The sequence below is a fragment of the Mastomys coucha genome, unplaced genomic scaffold (genome assembly GCF_008632895.1).
Source record: "Mastomys coucha isolate ucsf_1 unplaced genomic scaffold, UCSF_Mcou_1 pScaffold18, whole genome shotgun sequence".
Taxonomy (NCBI): domain Eukaryota; kingdom Metazoa; phylum Chordata; class Mammalia; order Rodentia; family Muridae; genus Mastomys; species Mastomys coucha.
In genome coordinates, this window is record NW_022196900.1 from 109,300,141 (window position 1) to 109,318,230 (window position 18,090).

An 18,090-nucleotide genomic window follows, 5' to 3' on the forward strand; every position below is an offset into this window, starting at 1 on the left:
TAGAAAGGACGGGACTGTGCACAGGTTCTTCTAGTCCCAGTGGACAGACACATTCAGAGCCCAAGTCAGGCCCAGAGTCTCCTCCGGTGAGAAATTTCCACACTGTGTTTTATGGACCAAAATGTGGGCTAATCTTGGTCACCTGCTTATTGGAAATGAGAATGTGAAGAAGATATTGGACTCTCATGCACAATCAGAGCAAAGAAAGGGGCTGGAGAGATGGCTCAGCAGTTAAGAACACTGGCCGTCCTTCTAGAGGACTCCCAGCACCCATATACAAACGGCTGTAACTCCAGGGTATCCCATAGCTCTTTTGACTCCTGTGATGCATAGACCTACATGCAAGCAAAACACACCTACACATAAAATATAACAATAATTTTTGAATGAGGAAAAGGCGTTTTAGAAAGAGCAAAGGAAGTGTGCATCCAGGAAGGTAGATGGGTGTGTGTGCCTCCACGGACACCCTGAGTCTGTGGGAGGGGGACAGCGGCGAAGGCAGGAGGCCAGGAAAAGCACGACTGGAAAGGCTTTGAAACAAAGTCTGACGTTAGGATCTGAACATTGATGAGGACAAGCTGTGCTCTTCTCAGGCTGTTTTCCAAGGCTGTCCCTGGTGCCTGGAGAAAAAAGAGGGAAGAGAAGCAGGCTAGCCACCCTATCTGTCTAGGCTATGGTTCTCTATTTTGTTTGTGTCTATTTTGACAGTGTTTCCTGTAACCTTAGAGAACTCAGAATCACTATGTAGGAGCCAGCAAGGCCCCTCGTGGTATCTTTATCCTGTGGCACCTGCCACCAAAGCCTGAAGACCTGAGTTCAATCCTGGGGGCCCATATGATGGAAGAAGAGAACCAACTCTTACATGCACACGCACTAAGTACTAAATAATTGGAGGAGTGACGGAGCCTCACTATGAGGAGCAGGATAGCTCTGATCTTCCTGGAGGAGGTGAGGGAGCCTCACTATGTAGACCAGGCTGGCTTTGATCTTCCTGTCTCTATCTCCAAAGTGCTGGGGTTACAAGAGTCAATTTGTTAGATCCCAGAATACTCCCAATTCTTCTCCGCTCTGTTTTTGTTTGTTCAGTTGGTTGGGTGGGTTTTGTTGTTGTTGTTGTTACTATTGTCATCTTTGTTTGCTGTTCTTTTTGCTGGGCCTAGAACCCAGGATCACTGCACACAATAAGCCTTCACATTTGAAAGTGGTGACGGCAAAGACAGGAATGAGGGGGGTGTGAATAGTTTATAAAAGTTTTTCCCAAAGCCTGGAGTGGTTGTACAAGCTTTTAATCCCAGCATTCAGGAGTTCAAGACCAGCCTGGGCTACATAATAAAGCCTAAGCTACGTGAGATTATCTCAGAAACAAAACAGTAATGGACGGAGGAGCATCATAAATGGAAGACGTTCATTGGCCCAAGGAGATATTTACCAAAAAAAAGAAAAAAATTACAAATAGTAAATAATACTATCTATGTCAAACAGTGGGTCTAATCCCAGCACGATGGCTCGGTGGGTAGAAGCACACACTATTCTTGCAGAGGGCCTGAGTTCAGATCTCAGCACCCACATCAGATGGCTCACAACCTCCTATTACTCCAGTCTCTGCAGGCATTTGCACTCATAGGCACAGACCTACACACAAACACACAGACATACGTACTTAATTAAAAATAATTTTTAAAAATGACGCCGGGCGGTGGTGGCACACGCCTTTGATCCCAGCTCTTGGGAGGCAGAGGCAGGCAGATTTCTGAGTTCCAGGCCAGCATGGTCTACAGAGTGAGTTCCAGGACAGCCAAGGCTACACAGAGAAACCCTGTCTCGAAAAAAAACAAAAAAATGAATAATGTATTTGTTTTTTGTTTGTTTGTTTTGGTTCTTTGGGGTTGTTGCTTGTTTGTTTGAGACAGGATTTCTTTATGTAGTCCTGACTGTCCTGAAACTTGCTATGTAGACCAGGCTAACCTGGAACTCACGGAGATCCACCCGCGTCTGCCTCCCGAGTGCTGGGATTAAGGGCGTGCATCAGGTAGCCTAGCAGGGAAATAAAAGATGGGATGGGGAGAGGTTGGAGGGGGAACTCAAGTCGGACCCGAATCGGATCACTTTTCATTCTTTTGGCTAAAATCAAGTGAAGGCTGGGGCAGTAGCTCAGAGGGGAGTATTTGCCTGGTGTGTTTAAGGCTCTGTCTGGGTTTAAACACCAGCTCTGGGAGGCAGGGAGGTCGGGAATGAACAGTAAGTAACAAAGGCCAAGTGTGGCGACCTGCCAAGTCAGGGAAAGGCGACTCCTAAAGACTAATTCTTTTTAGTTTGTGCATGGGGTTTTTGCCTGCGTGTATGTCTGTACATTACATGCATGCAGTGGAGCCAGAAAACGGCTTCAAAACTGGAGTTGTAGGTCAGGGCCTGTGGGGAAGGTCCGCCCTCAGCTTGCAGCCACCGTCCAATCAGAACAAGCGAAGGATTTACCCATCAGTCCTCTCCTCCTTCCCTTCACCACCTCATGCCTGGGGCTGGTTCTTGCTCTTTGCAGACTTTGCAACTCCAAGCTCTCTGGCCTTGGGACCTGGGTCTCATACCCATGGCTTCTCAGCGTCTCCCTGAGGGTTAGATGTGTGTGTGTCAGGATGCCCAACTTCCTTTCATTCTTCCTCTGTTCCATTTGGATGTTCAGTTGGGGTTTTGTTGTTGTTTTGAGATAGGGTCTTACTAGACAGTCCTAAATGGATGAAATATTCGCTACCGACCATCTAGGCTTGAACTTGTGATGATCTCATGGATGCTGAAATCACAGGCGTGTGCCACCACACCCTACAAATAAATTTTTCTTTTTTAAAAAATATGTGGTATTTTTATTCATTCTTTGAGAGTTCCATATATGTATTCAATGTATTTTGATCAAATTCACCCCCATTCCCTACTTATAAGTGTCTCTGTGGTTCATAGCACAGTCCTCTCGCCACTTAATGTCATATATATATATATATATATATATATATATATATATGTATATATGTGTGTGTGTATACATATATGTATATATATACATACATATATATACATACACATACACACACACAAACACACACGCACACACACACACAAAGAGTGCGGTACTCTTCCCTTGGAGCCAACCTACCATTGGCTAACAGCACAAAGAAAAATGACTCTGCCTGGTGATGGTGGTGGTACACGCTAGTCCCAGCACTCAGAAGGCAGAGGGAGGAAGTCTCTGAGTTCAAGGCCAGCCTGGTCTACAGAGCAAGTTCCAGGACAGCCAGGGCTACACAGTGAAAGACCATCCCTCCCCCAGCAGTCATTCATCAACTGCCAATATGTCCTCAGCTAGGGGTGGAGGGAGCCCTGTGAACCCTCCTCCTCTGTGCAGGGGAGCAGCCCAGTTTGATCTTGCGCAGGTCTCATATAGCTAACCACAGATGCCTGCATTCTTGAGTGCAACAGCCATGGACAGACGGCATTTCATGGTGCTCACACACACACAGCACTCACACACACCCTCACAGCGCTCACACACTCACATGCTCACACTCATAGTATTCACCATCGCCATCGTCCAGCTCCTGCATCCTCCCTGCCCTTCTTTCACGATGTTCCCTGAGCTTTGGGGGTGATGACAATGGTGTCTCTTTTAAGATGGAGCACTCATGGCCACTATTCTCAGCAAATATATGAGTTTAGCCAAGTGATTATAATGAATTATTTGACCAACTATGTTGATCTTCTTAAAATATTTCTTATTTTATTTATTTATTTATTTATTTATTTATTTATTTATTTATTATATAAGTTCTCTGTCTGCATGTATGCCTGCATTACAGAAGATGGCATCGGGGATCCCATTACAGATGGTTGTGAGCCACCATTGGTTGCTGGGATTTGAACTCAGGACCTCTGGAAGAGCAGCTAGTGCTCTTAACCACGGAGCCATCTCTCCAGCCCAGATCAATTGTGGAGGCCTCTTTTTAACATCACAATAGCCATTTTGTATTTGGTCTCCATTTTGCTCAAAGAGTGAAATTGAGTTCGGGTTCTTGGAAATGAAGTTCCACTTCCCAGAAGTAATTATTCATAGCTGACACTGAAAAATTCTCCTAAAAGGTCACGATGCTATGGTTGTATTATTCATGTTCTATTATCTCGGTCATCTGGAAGACTTCTAACCTCCTCTTCACTTACCTCACCGAGGACTAGTCAGTTGAAAGGTCAGCTGATGATACCTGGTCTAGTTAGCCAAAATGTAATACAGCTCTTGCCTTCTGCACTTGGCTTTCCTATGAAAAGCCTGCCTTAAGAAAAAACTAGCATCCGTCTGGCTCCCAGGTCCTCTCTCAGACCCTAATCCATCAGTCCGAATTAGGCATTCAGTAAACTTGCATTGTATCTTAGGTCGGTGTCCCAGTGGCTCGTGTGGTGATTCCTGAACCCCAGTAGTGTAAGCCCCAGTACTGTGAGCCTCTGCCTTGACCTCTCTACTCGCTGCAAAAAAAGCTTCTCCAACCAGGATTGAAAGCAGCACTAATATATGAGCATAAACACACGTGCGCATGCACACATATTTAGACAGCAATTTGATGATATGACCTTTTAGCCAAACACTAGGCTTGCCCCTGGGCCTGTGACCTCTGTGGTAGTTTGAGTAAGAATTGCCCCATAGACCCATATATTTTAATGCTCAGTCTCTAGGAATGTTTGAAAGGATTAGAAGGATTAGGAATCATAGCCTTGTCAGAGAAAGTGTGTCACTGGGAGTGGACTTTGAGGTTTTAAAAACCCAAAAGCTCCTGCACAATGTTTCTCTCTACCTACAGATCAGGCTGTAGTTCTCAGCTTCTGGTCCAGTGCCTGCCTGAGTGCAGCCATGCTTCCTACCATGATAATGGACTAAATTTCTGAAACTGTAAGTGAGCCCCAATTAAACATCTTCTCTTATAAGAGTTGCCTTGGTCACGGTGTCTCTTTCCAGTAATTTATTTATTTATTTATTTATAAGTGACTAAGACAACCTCCCTAGCCATGGGCTTTTGAACAACAGAACCAATTCCCTCCCTCTGCTCCCTCCTTCCTTCCTTTTCTTCTTTCTTCCCTCCCTTCTTCCCACCCTTCTTCCCTCTCCTCCTTCCTTCCCTCTCCTCCTTCATCCCTCTCCTTCCTTCCTTCCTTCCTTCCTTCCTTCCTTCCTTCCTTATTTCTTTCCTTTCTTTCCTAACACATAATTTTTACATGATTACCATTCTGTCATTCAATATTTTATTAACTTACTAAACATTTGTGTTATTGGCACTTATCCTCTTCCTGAAAAAGGGGATCAGTCCTCTCCCTCCATCATGTGGGTTCCTGGGATTGAACTCAGGTCATTATACACTGCAACATACACCTTTATTCTCTGAGCTATTTGCCAGCCCCATAGTCAACTTTAAAAATGGAATACACTTATGTCTGTTTGGGAGCTGTCCCTACATGGTCACTTTGTGCTTTTGCGTTTGTGTCTTGAGTCATCACATCATGATAGGAACACAGAGAAGATAAAGCTCTCTCACCTCATAGCCAAGGAGTGAAGGGAAAGTTAGACACAGGTATCCCACAATGCTCTTCAAGAGCACATTGCAGGCTGGAGACATGGTTCAGTGATTAAGAGCACTAACTGCTCTTTCAGAGGTCCTGAGTTCAATTCCCAGCAACCAGATGGTGGCTCACAACCATCTGTAATAAGATCTGCTGCCCTCTTCTGCTGTGTCTGAAGACAGCTACAATGTACTCACATAAATAAAATAAATAAATCTTAAAAAAAAAAAAAAAAAAGCACATCACAATAACCCAAGGCCTTCTTCCAAGCCTGACTCCTAAAGATTTCCACCAAACAAGCTGGGGCCCAAATACACAGGTTTTCGGGTATAATAGATCCAAATCGCAGCAATTACAATTATTTACTAATTACCTCTAGTCATTATTGCTAATACTTAAATTATAAGTACAATTAGAAATAATAAGGTCATGGGCTAAGGAGATGGTTCAGTGTGTAAAATGTTTACCATGCCAGCATGAGGACCTGAGTTTGAGTTCTTATAACCCATGTAACATGTAACATGGACATGGTAGCATGGGTCTGAATCCCATTAATCATATGTAACATGTAGTTTCTACTACACTGCTATAAATCCCAGTTGGGCCACACTACCAGCCACCAACCTGGTCCCTTTGGATCTGCAGATGAAAGACACACACAAATTAGATTATTTTTAATATGCTTTTTAACACAATGGCCGGGCCCTTCTAAGCCTTCCTTGGCTAACATGCCCTTATCTTTACTCCCAGCTCAACGCCTCTAAATCTGCCCTCAGCTTAGTTGTGTTTCGGATCTCCCATCTGCTAAGCCAGGCCCAGTCAGGGAAGAGGCCAATGGCCCTTCCACCCAAGATCTCACATGACTGATGGTTCTCTATCCCCCTGAAGATGGTAAATCTCCTTTCCACCTCTGTGTCTGGAACCTGGAAGTCCCATCTCTTCTGTCCAGCCATTGGCCAGCAGCATCTTTATTGATTGATCAAGAACCAGTTGGGGAACAGGACCTTCAGTGTTCAAATGCAGATTCCCAATCAAAGCACATCAGAACTACCCACTACAATCATCTGTAAAGACAGGAGGCAGAGATAGGAGATTCTTGCCTCCTGTCTGGCCCAGAAGCCAGTTGCCCCTAACCTAGCACATGCAGTGTTAAACAGTAATAGGCCCTGTTTCAAACAAGGTAGAAGCCGATAGCAGACACGTGAAGTTGTCCTGTGAGACCTTCTCGTGCATGTCCATCCACAGTCACACACTAACACCTCTCTCTCTCTCTCTCTCTCTCTCTCTCTCTCTCATGCACACGCACACGCACACACACACGCACACACACACATGCACCATGGCATTTTAAATGAGAAATGTCCCCACTGCTCTGGTATTTGAACACTTGATTCCCAGTTGGTGTAGCAGTTTGGGGAGGTCTGGGTGGTGCAGCTGTCACTGTGAGTGGGCTATGACATTATCTATCCTTACCCTACTTCTAATTTGCTCTCTCTGCTCTGTGCTTACTGTTAAATATGTGAGTTCTTGGCTTCCTGCTCCAGCTGCCTGCCACTCATTGCCTCCCTGCACTGAAAGACTCAACCTCTCTGAAACCATCAGCCAAAACAAACTCTCTCTTCTTTAAGTCAGTTGCCTTTGGTTGCCATGTTTTATCACAGCAACAGGGAAGTAACTAATGCAAACAGAAAAATAACCAAGCACAGAAGGCCCACAAGATGGCTCAACTGGAAAAGATGCTTGCTACGAGTCCTGACGATCAGAGTCCAATCCCAGTGACTCACATGGTAGAAGGAGAGAACTGGCTCCTGTAAGTTGTCCTCTGACCTTCAAATGTGCATTGTGACACATGCATACCCCACCCACACAATACACAGCAATAATAATAATAAATTAATTATAAATATAATTTTATTAAGGTTGCCTTTTTGTCTTGTTTTACAATACCAAGCATGGAATCCAGAATCTTCCACACACTAAGCGGATTGCCACAGAGCCCCCTCCTCAGCCCTTGGTCTGGTTTTTGGTTTTGTTGTTTTGTGTTTTATATGAGGTCTTACTGTGTTTCCTGGGCTAATTTCAAATCCATGGTCCTCCTGTCCCTTATCCCCAAGGGCTCTGAGATTATAGGTGTTTGCCCCGATGGCCAGCAAAGTTGCACTAGAAAACAACTGAGGTGCTTTCCCCCACATAGACAATTAGCCAATGCACAAAGGAGGCATACCTAAAGGAAAAGCCAAGAGAAAACTAAGCTGAAGCTTGCCTTGTTTCCCAGAACTCATTTCAGGGGACCAACCAGTGTCCTTTCCCCTCCTTGTGGCAACAGGGAGGCTGCTGGTTGGAGATTGTAGGAAGTGAAGAGGTGCCCACCCCTCACATGGATGCCACTGGCAAAGCAACAACACTTATCTTATCAGCTTCCAAGAAGAATGGTCTCGTGCAGAAAGCCATCAAGGTCCAGAGGGCAAGAGGATCATATGGGAGGCCAGCCTCAGGGAAGCAGCAGACCCAGCAGGCAGCTGGCAGAGCAGGGCCCCGTAGCATCCGAGAGGCACAACACACCCGTGTATCTACCTGAATAAGGATGGAGAACAAGGAGACGGGGACACCTCCACCCTCACCACACATGGAAGCGGTAAGTGCCAACTCTGGAAACTGCCTCTCTGCCACCATGCTGGAGACATTTGTGTGCAAAGGGCCCTGGAATCAATCTATCAAGAAGGGCTTTGGGGAGCACCTACCCAGATGGTCGCAGAGGGACTGCCATACCCAAGCCCCATGACTCAGACATAAGCATGCTCCCGTGAAGCCTGGGGAAGTCAGATAGTGCCACTTCACAGCCCTACCTGTCCCTCCACCTTCAAGGTCAAAGGCAGGAAAAAATGTGTACCTAGAAGCAAGACAACACCTGCTTGGGTCACCTTCCCAGACAGCCCCCTCCTCCTCCTTCCAGGATTATAGCCTGCTCCCAGCCAGACCTCCCTCTCCACCTAATGAGGAAGTGAAGGCCTGGCTACCCTCACCCCAACCCAATCCTCCAAGTGACAGGAGCCAACCCTACAGAGTCTCTGACCTTGGAATTCTCTGGTTCAGCGCCTCCAGCCCACACTGGTCCTGACTACCCTAAGTGCAGCCTTTGGTTCAGTCTTCCAGTACGGCTACAACATCGCCGTGATCAACACACCTCACAAGGTGGGTCTCGGCGGGCAGAAGTCAGCTGCTGCCCTGCTTCTGGGATCTTCCACTTTCTTCTTGGAGCCCTCTAGACACCTACCTCTGAGGAGTAGGGGCAGCTAGAGCTATTTTCTCCAGCAATGTCATCTTTTCTAGGGACATCGGTGTGGGAGGACCTGGATTCTCTGCCTGGGCACCTTGCCTTGCCCACATGCGAGGGCCGTTTGTGGATGGCAGACACAAATTCAAGAATGAATCTGTTAACATTTAGGGATTGTGTTTGGGTCAAGGAGAAGCGACAGAGATAAAAGCTGGCTGGAACAAGTTCCAGGGGAGACAGGTGGTGTGCAGCAGAAGTCTGGGCATGTGTGTATATTATCTATACATAGACTCATTACCCATTATCATTAACAGGGCATCTTTGATCTTATGAAGGTTTTGGTGGTTTTGGTGGTGGTATGTTTTGCAATATTGAGAATCAAATCCAGGGCCTCGTGCACACCAGAAAAGTGTTCTACCACGGAACAGCATCCCCAACCTAGGTGATTTTTTAAAAAAATGTTTTATCGTGCCAGGCATGGTGGTACATACGTTTAATCTCATCACTGGGGAGGCAGAGGCAGGAGGGTCTCTTGTGAGTTCAAGGCCAACCTGCTCTATTATAGCAAGCTCCAAAACAGCCAAGACTACATAAAGAGACCCTGTCTCCAAAGACAAAGAAGAAAAAATATACTTGTGTCATTGCATTTGTGTTTTATTTGAATTTATTCGGTGTGTCTTGAGTTGTCTGCACATGTGCGGGGCATGTAATTGCCACCATGAGTGTCTGTGTAAAGTCAGAAAACAGGGCCCAGGAGTTTCTTCTGCTTCTGCCTTGGGAATCTGACTCAGCCATCAGCCTTGGCAGTGAGCACCTTCACCCACTGAGCCGTCCTACCACTTCCAGTCCTAGATTGATTGAAACATTATGTACATCAAGCTAGTGAACTGGCCCTGAACCATCCTCCTGCCTCAGCCTCTCCAGTGTTGGGATTTTGTGGTATCAAGAATTAAACCCAAGGTGTGGAATGGTAGGCAAGGCAAGGGCTCTACCACTGATCTATTCCTCTCTCTCTCTCTCTCTCCCTCTCCCCCCCCCCTCTCTCTCTGTGTGTGTGTGTGTCTCAATAGTGACAAAAAGGGCCTTTGAAGCCGGTGACTGTGAGCCATGTGATATGGACGCTGGGAACCAAACTCGAGTCCTATGCAGGAACATTAAGTGGCCTTTACTGCTGAGCCATCTCTCCAGCCTCCCCTTCCCACTGCACTTTTTAAAGGCAGAATCTCATGTTGCTGTGCCTGGCCTCAAATTTTATATATAGCTGAAGTTTGCCTTGAATATCTGAACCCCCCTACTGCCCCCAAGTGCTGAGGTTAGAGGTGTACATCTATGAATCTTATTTAGGGCTGGGGATGGAACCAGGGCGTCATGCATATAGGGCAAGCACTCTGCCATCTGAACTGAAGGCATGGCTCTGGGTCATCTCTTCTAAGTATGACACAGGCAATGTGCTATGTCACTATTATAGTTAACGTGCTGGCTAGTTTTATGTCGACTTGACACAAGCTAGAGTTGTTTTGGAGGAGAGAGCCTAAATTGAGGAGATACTCCCACTAGACTGGCTTATGGGCAAGACCCCGATGCAGTTTCTTGGATTGATGGCCTCTTATGAGAGAATCCCGCTCACTGCAGGTGGTACTCTCTGGGGCAGGTGGGAAAGCAGACTGAGCAAGCCATGAGGAGCAAGCCAATGAACAGCACGCCTCCAAGGCCTCTGCATCAATTCCCTCCTCCAGGACAGTGTTGAGTTCTTGCTCTGACTTTTCTCAGTGACGGAGTGTGACCTGAGCCTTGTAAGCTGGTCAGGGTGGCTTTCCCTCTCCAGGTGGCTTTAATCATAGAAGTAGATGCCTTCTACAAGGAGTGAGAAAGTAAGTCTGTGTAGGATGACCCACTGCCTAGCATCCCCCGGCTAGTTTGGGGCTTTCCTCCATTTTTTTTCTGGCAGAAGGCTATGGGAGTGAATTTTTAACTACTTTCCTTCTGGCTGGCTTTCTATCTCTTCTCAGAATATTATTTTGTTCCCCAGGTACCAACAGAAAACCACTAGGTTCAATTGTGTCCTGTGGGTACTGACGGGAATGTGTCGTCTCTGTGAGATGGACGACAAGGGGCAGCTGAGAGTTTACATCGCCTTTTCTGTGAGTTACACGGTTTCCTGAGCAGTGGATGGGGTCCTGTCTTTCAGGTCTTGAAGTCGTTTTACAATGACACATACTTTGAGCGACACGGAACATTCATGGATGAGCATACCCTGCTGCTCCTGTGGTCTTGCACGGTCTCCATGTTCCCTCTGGGAGGGCTGCTGGGGTCCTTAGTGGTCGGCATGATGGTCAACAAGTGGGGCAGGTAAATGGAGGGCAGCATTCCCACACTTGAGGTTCATGTTAGCCATGGGCTATCTTGATGACTGAGTTGCTGGTGGGTAGCTGAGACCACCCCGAAAACCAGGTCTAAAAGCAAGTTTCCATGTTGCCACCGACCCTTCTCCTTCCCCGACAGCTGTGTAGGAACGGCTTCTGATGGTGTTCAGCTCAGAACCCCATAAGCACTGCGGCAGGTTCGAAAATGCCACTCAAGGGGTTCATTCTGGGGTCAGGTGGCTTTGGGGTGCAGCAGCACATGGGTGCAGCAGCATGCTGTCCCGAAGCTGAGAACCGGGCTGAGTCACCACACGTGCCTCGGTCTCGTATCTGCTTTGGGGGTGAAGCCCAGCTCTGTGCACTTTGCTTGGCTCCTCAGAGGTCCACGCTGCAGAGGCCTGGCTGAAGATAAGGTGGTGTGTGCCGTTCAAGGTCCCCGGAAGGAAAAGGCTGAGCACAAGTCACAGGGTGGGGCCCAGCTGCATTTGGTGTGCGCAGGTTCGCCCTCCATCGAGGTTGTCAGGCCAAGTTAGGCTGTGTAAGGATGGGGAGTGGAGAACCCGTCGGGACAATAACTCCAAAAACGCAGCAGCCAGGCTCCTGGTCACGCATTAAAGAAAATAGTTCCCACGCTGCCCAGGTGGGAACTATTTATGAAAGCTGGACCCAGAAGCCTCTCCTTGTAAATTGTTGGTGAGCGACGAACCCGTCCTCTCCTGTGCGCTTAAGTGAAGAAAGAACTTAATAGATTCTAATTTTGCAGTAGGTCAGGCTATATATTACTTGTAAGCATTGATTAGACTGTTCTCAGGACCCAGCTTTATACATCCTTCTCGGTAGACCTTTGATTGAGTTTGAGATATTGTCTCACTATGTAGATCAGGATGGCCTGTCACTCACTGAGATCCGCCAGCCTCTGCCTCCCAAGTGCTAGGATTGAAGGTGTGTGCCTCCTCACTCTGTCTCTCACAATCTTTCCCTAGTCTCATATTGCAAATGAAGACCAGGGGGTGGGGTGGAGGAAGCCTGCCCAGTGGGGGCCCACCAGCCTGAGCCTCTGTGAGGTAGCAGGCTTCTTAGGGGTCAGAGAGAGGAAGAGGGTGTCGAGAGTAGAGGACCGCTAGGTGCTCATTTACCCTCCTGGGTCTTCGGGGTGCACATCTGTGGATCTTGGCACATCCTGGGGTGTTGACCAGCAGAGGATTTTTTTATAAGGACCCTATTGGCCCTGCTTTACCTATAACAATCAGAGGCTGGGTCCTCTGCAACTGGCACCTCCAGTATAAAGATGGGGAGCAATAATTAACAGCCCCTAAACTGAGCGAAGGAGAACACAGCTATAACCAAACACTCTGGAGGTAGAGGCACGAGGCCCGGCTACAGAGCAAATCTAAGGCCAGCCTGGGATACATGAGACCCTACTTCAAAAAACCAAAACGAGATCAGTGCAACTTCTCAGCCCTGGCCTCCACAGACCCTTGAGTTTTAGCCTTGTGAGTCACAGAGGTCATAGTCCCATTCTGTACCCTATCTGTTATGGGGAGCTGGTCAGCAGCCCTGACCAACATCAGATCTGGTCTAGATGTTACCACTGGGGCTTGACTACCCACCAGTCACAGGAAGCTCCCGCTTGTGAAACGGCTGCAGAGTTTTGAGACACACCTCCCCTCCCCCGCTCCTGCTAGCCCCACAGCTTCCTTCCAATTTCCTTACAGCTTTTCCCATTCTTAGTCAGCTTGGGCCTTCTTTTGTATACATGGAGAGAGTGTTACTAATTATATTATAAGGGCCCTAGTCTGTCGTGAGGATACCTAATCACACTTCTTTACACTGAGGGGCAGGGAATGCAGCACTGGCATGAATGCGGACACCTGGGACACTGTCCCATCTTCCCATCCTTCTCAGGCATGGTCTAGCTCCTCTATAGGGAACAGCCTGGAATACAGGGTTTGGGGTGTCAAAGCATCTACTGGACGCCCCTCCCCCGGGCCCCGCTGTCTTGCAGAAAGGGAACACTGTTGATCAACAATGTCTTCGCCATAACCTCTGCTATCCTGATGGGAGTCAGCAAAGTGGCCCGGGCTTTTGAGTTGATCATCTTTTCTCGAGTGCTGGTGGGAGTCTGTGCAGGTACCTAGGGTGACCACTGAAGACCAGGTAGGAGTCTGAGCAGGTACCTAGGGCGGTCACTGAAGACCAGGGTGTTTGATGTGCACTGGTCAGGGGACAGCTCTGAGACGTGGGTGCCCAGCACCAGGAGCCAACACTGGACACAAGGGGTCTGTCTGGCTATCTGCTTTTTCTTCCCTAGATTTCCTCCAGTTTCCAGTCCTAGGCCCTATCAGGTCCCAGGCTTTCTAGCTCCTCCCTGTTATGAAATGAAATCTTCCACCTTGCCCTTAGTCCCAGCACTCAGAAGGCAGAGGCATGTGAATTGCTGTAGATTCAAATCTAAGTCAGTCTATATAGTGAACTCTGGGCCAGCAGGGCTATAAATAAATAAATAAATAAATAAATAAATAGGAGGACATGACTAGTCTGTGCAGGAGAAGGTCCATTGGCGATATGAGGGACGGCATAACCAGAGGCATCTGGAACGGTCTGGAGTGGCCATGGCCCTGAGGTGAGTCATGTAAGGAGAGGAGAGACACCATGAACGCAACAATTCTTACAAAGGAAACATTTCGTTGAGGCTGGGTCACAGTACAGGGGTTCAGTCTATCACTCAGTCCATTATTGTCATGGTAACATGCAGGCAGACACAGCTCTGGAGAGGTAGCTGAGAGTTCTATATCAGATCCCAGGCAGCAGGAAGAGACAGTGAGCTACTGGGCCTGGCTTGAGCTTCCAACACCTCAAAGCCCATCCTCCCCCTCCCATCCATGACACACTTCCTCCAACAAGGCCACACCTCCAACAATGGCGCTTCCAGAGCCCATGGGGGCGTGTTCATGCCGACTGCCACAGATAGCGATCTGTATTAAAGACAGTTTAAACTGAGAACACGGAATCCAGAGTCTCCACCTTAGGCAGCAGTTAAGACTCTTCACTACTGCGATTTATGTTTTTAAAGAGGGAGCTCTAGAGCTAGGAAGGTGGCTGCCTGCTAGAGTACTTACCTTGTATACACAAAGCCCTAGGTTCCATCCGCAGACCCCCGCCCCCCATAGAAAACAATAAAGAAAGGGCTGAGCCCAGCTCAGTAATAGAGTACTTGCCTAGAATTCATGAGTTCCACAGCAAAACCAAACCAAAAAGGCTATGTAAGTGATGTGTGCTTAAATAACAGAAAACCACCAGGTGGTGGTGGCACGCCACTTTAATCCCAGCACTCAGGAGGGAGAGACAGATGGATCTCTGTGAGTTCAAGCCCAGCCTGGTCTAGAGAGAGAATTCCAGGACGTCAGAGCTACAGAGAAACCCTTTCTCAAAAAGAAGAAAGAAAGAAACAAAGAACAGAAAACGAACCAAAATAAGACAGATATTTAAGTTCATATAAAGAGTCCTACACAGTCTAGATTCTTCCTCTCTAACAGTAATCTGGACCAGAAACCAGGAAGGAAACAGTATCATTTTTTGAATGAAATGACCGCAGTAAAGACACCAAAACAGCCATTTCATGGATGAAAAGAGAGAAGTTTATTTTAAACCTCTGTGTCTCTGGAAAGCAGAGAGAACAGATGAGAGCTGGGGTGACATTTGGTGATGGTGATGGTGGTGATGGTGGTGTGGTGGTGATGGTGGTGGTGATGTTGGTGGTGATGGTGGTGGTGGTGGTAATGGTGATGGTGGTGGTGGTGATGGTGGTGCTGGTGGTGATGGTGGTGGTGGTGAGATATTTCTAGGGTTTTAAGGGAAGAGTTGACCTGGAAGGAGGGACCCTGTGTGCTGGAATGGAGGGCTTTGAAGTGTCTAATAGGTACTTGTAAAAATTGATGGAGCCTAGAGGCCAGCGTGGAACTTGACATGCTAATAGACACTATAGGCATATATTAATAGAAGAGTCAGAGAGCCCTTTTGCCAAAGATAAGAATGACTCCTTTTTCAAGTAGGGACTAGTTTCTCCAACCCCTGAGGGAATACTAGTTTTTGTCCAAATGCCAGAGTTTGGGGAAAGGAATTTCTCCAGCTGAATGAGCAATTTGGGGAAAACTGGTTGCAGGTTTAAACTAAATAAGCAACAGGCTCTTCCTGTCCCAGTAGTAAGAGAGTCAAGATTTAAGAGGTGGGGTTGAAACAACCTTAGGCACTGGGTTCTGAGAGACTGGGGGACTGTTCTTAGCAATCCTGATTCCCGTTTCCTCTGAACCAGGCATCGCCTACAGTACTCTACCCATGTACCTGGGAGAACTGGCTCCCCAGAACCTCAGAGGTACATTAGGGACAATGACCGAGGTATTTGTCATCATTGGAGTCCTCTTGGCTCAGATCTTCAGCCTGCAGGCCGTTCTGGGCAATCCCACAGGTAACCAGCAATGTGTGGGGGTGAGGCATGGTGCAGCCCCTGGCTCAGCTGAGCCCACAGTTAGCCATAGTCCAAATAGGAAGGTGTTTTGGTGACCTTTAGGTCAGCTTGTGGATATAGGGGACCTTGCCCGGGGCAGGGTTGCTGACTCCTGGAAATGGGAGGAGAAGACCCAGAAATAAGCTAGGCTACGCTGGCCAGCCAATGAGCTTCCTGGATCTGCTTCCCCGAGCCTCCCCAACCCTCCCACCCTAATGCTGGGGTCACGGGCATGCACAAACACAGCTTTTTAGGTTGGTACTTGCGAGTCAGCTGAAGTCCTCATGCAAGTGTCCTTACCCACTAGTTTCTTTCCTCTATTTTTAATACGGATGTTCTTTGTGGGCAGTGACGTCTTGGCAAGGACTAGGTGGCCACCACCCTCGCTTATCACTTGGTTGGGCGCGGTGAGGGGGAACTGGAGGGGAAGCGCCTGTGCCCCAGTAGGTTCCCTGCAGCAGATTCGAGTCTCAAGCCGCTATTTGTGTTCCGTCCAGGCTGGCCAATCCTCTTGGCTCTCACGGGGGTCCCTGCGCTAATTCAGCTCCTCTCTCTGCCCTTCTTCCCTGAGAGCCCCCGCTACACTCTGATTGAGAAAGGAGACGAGGAGAAAGCAAAACAAGGTACTGGGACTCAGGCTGCTCACCCAGGCTCCTAGTGCACAAAGGGGCATGGAATGGGCAGGTACCATCTGGTGAGATTGTGATCCGGGTCAGGGTCACAGTGGACAGGAATTGAGAGCAGAGAGCTTGTGCAGGGTGAGGAGTGGTGACTGGGGTGGAGGGTTTGCGGGGGAGGGGTGTGTGAGCTGAGGCCTGGGCTCTGTGGAAAGGCCTGGCTAAGGTGCAATAGGGCAGAGGGTGAGTGTGGTGTGCCGCTTCTCCTCTCTGCAGCTCTAAGGAAGCTGCGAGGTCGCAACTACAATGTGGAGGCCGAGATGGAAGAAATGCGCACAGAGGAGCGCACCGAGCAAGCAGAAGGTCGCCTGTCGGTGCTCAATCTCTTCACCTTTCGGCCCCTGCGCTGGCAGCTGATCTCTATTGTGGTGCTCATGGCGGGTCAGCAGCTGTCCGGGATCAACGCGGTGCGCGCGCGCGGTGCCACCTCACCCCAGATTTTTGGTCCCCTTGGGTCTTTTTGAATGAATTTTACAGAAGGCTCTGGAGTAGCGCTTTGCATTTTGACTCCTGTGAAGCTCAGTCTGGCCTCCAGGAGGGACAAGTCGCAAGGCTGGTGCAGGGAGGAGAGTTCTGGGAGCGCAGTCCATTTTATCAATTTGAGTATTTCCTTTGCAACAAACAGGACCTTGGCCTGCAGGATAGTGCAGTATTAAGATGTGCTCGAGCAAAGCCTGAGAATCTGAGGTTGATCCCTGGGACCCATGCCAGGAATGAGAGATCTAACTCTTCAGACTTCCACTCAAGTGCCATAGAATGTCACAGAGACTGAATGCATGCAGTAAAAATAAGGAAGATGAATAAATAGATGAATGTAGGCAGCTCATCCGTGAGAAAGAGAGGGGAGGGGAGGAAGGAAGAAAAAGCTAGATGGATGAATAGATGGGTAGATGGATGAATAGATGGGTAGATGGATGAATAGATGGGTAGACGGATGGGTGGGTGGATGGAGACAGCGCGTTAGCTAAGGCCACTGTTACTCCTGCCCAAAATCCAGGTTCCTTTCCCAGGACTATCATGACCACCTATAACTCTTCTGGACTCCATGGGTGCCACCTCTCTCCACCCTTTACTCTGCTCTTGCTATATGCCTGCTTTTCTTTGCTTCTTAGTCCCCTAAAGAAAATCTCCTGCCTGTAGTTTTTTATCTTCTCCATAAGAGACCATCTCAGAAGTGCCTGACCTCTGGTCCCAGTCAGAGACTCCTGAGAAGGGCCATTGCTTGATCCATCCTGGGTAAGGAGGGCCTGGTAGACTCACTTGCCGTGGGAACATGTCATGGTCTCTGGTAGCTATTTCATTCTCTCTATGGATAGGCAACTAGAAACTCTCAAATGCCCATTCTGGAGCCATTGGAGAGAGGACAGGTGACCCTGTTGATGTCTAGGAGAAGATACAGGAGGAGGTGACATCTGTCTTCAAAAGTGGAATTGTCTAGCAAAATTATCTTGGGAGCCACCCAGTGGGGACCAACGTATGTGGCTTTCTGTGATTATCTTGAGCCTGGACCAGAGCTGGCTCCATACAATCAAGAGCCTGTGTGTGCAAAATAGTAAAGTCATGCAAGGAACACTACCTACTGGCGCTGTGGCCTGGCTCACATTTTATAAGCACAGATGCCATAGTAAAGTCATGCAGGGAACACTACCTACTGGCGCTGTGGCCTGGCTCACATTTTATAAGCAC

General features: G+C 48.1%; 1 protein-coding gene across 2 annotated transcripts in view; it reads left to right on the forward strand.

The window, feature by feature from the left end:
• The first annotated feature begins 8,170 nt into the window (after positions 1-8,170).
• The window catches only part of Slc2a7 (solute carrier family 2 member 7), a 17,808-nt gene continuing 7,888 nt past the window's right edge, over positions 8,171-18,090 (forward strand). The window contains exons 1-7 of one of the 2 annotated variants that reach the window (XM_031379551.1): positions 8,171-8,221; positions 8,680-8,792; positions 11,027-11,209; positions 13,229-13,353; positions 15,536-15,688; positions 16,225-16,350; positions 16,621-16,811. In XM_031379551.1, the coding sequence (XP_031235411.1) occupies positions 8,171-8,221; positions 8,680-8,792; positions 11,027-11,209; positions 13,229-13,353; positions 15,536-15,688; positions 16,225-16,350; positions 16,621-16,811 (942 nt within the window). The remainder of the gene's footprint in view (positions 8,222-8,679; positions 8,793-11,026; positions 11,210-13,228; positions 13,354-15,535; positions 15,689-16,224; positions 16,351-16,620; positions 16,812-18,090) is intronic. The other variant, XM_031379552.1, reaches the window with a different exon arrangement.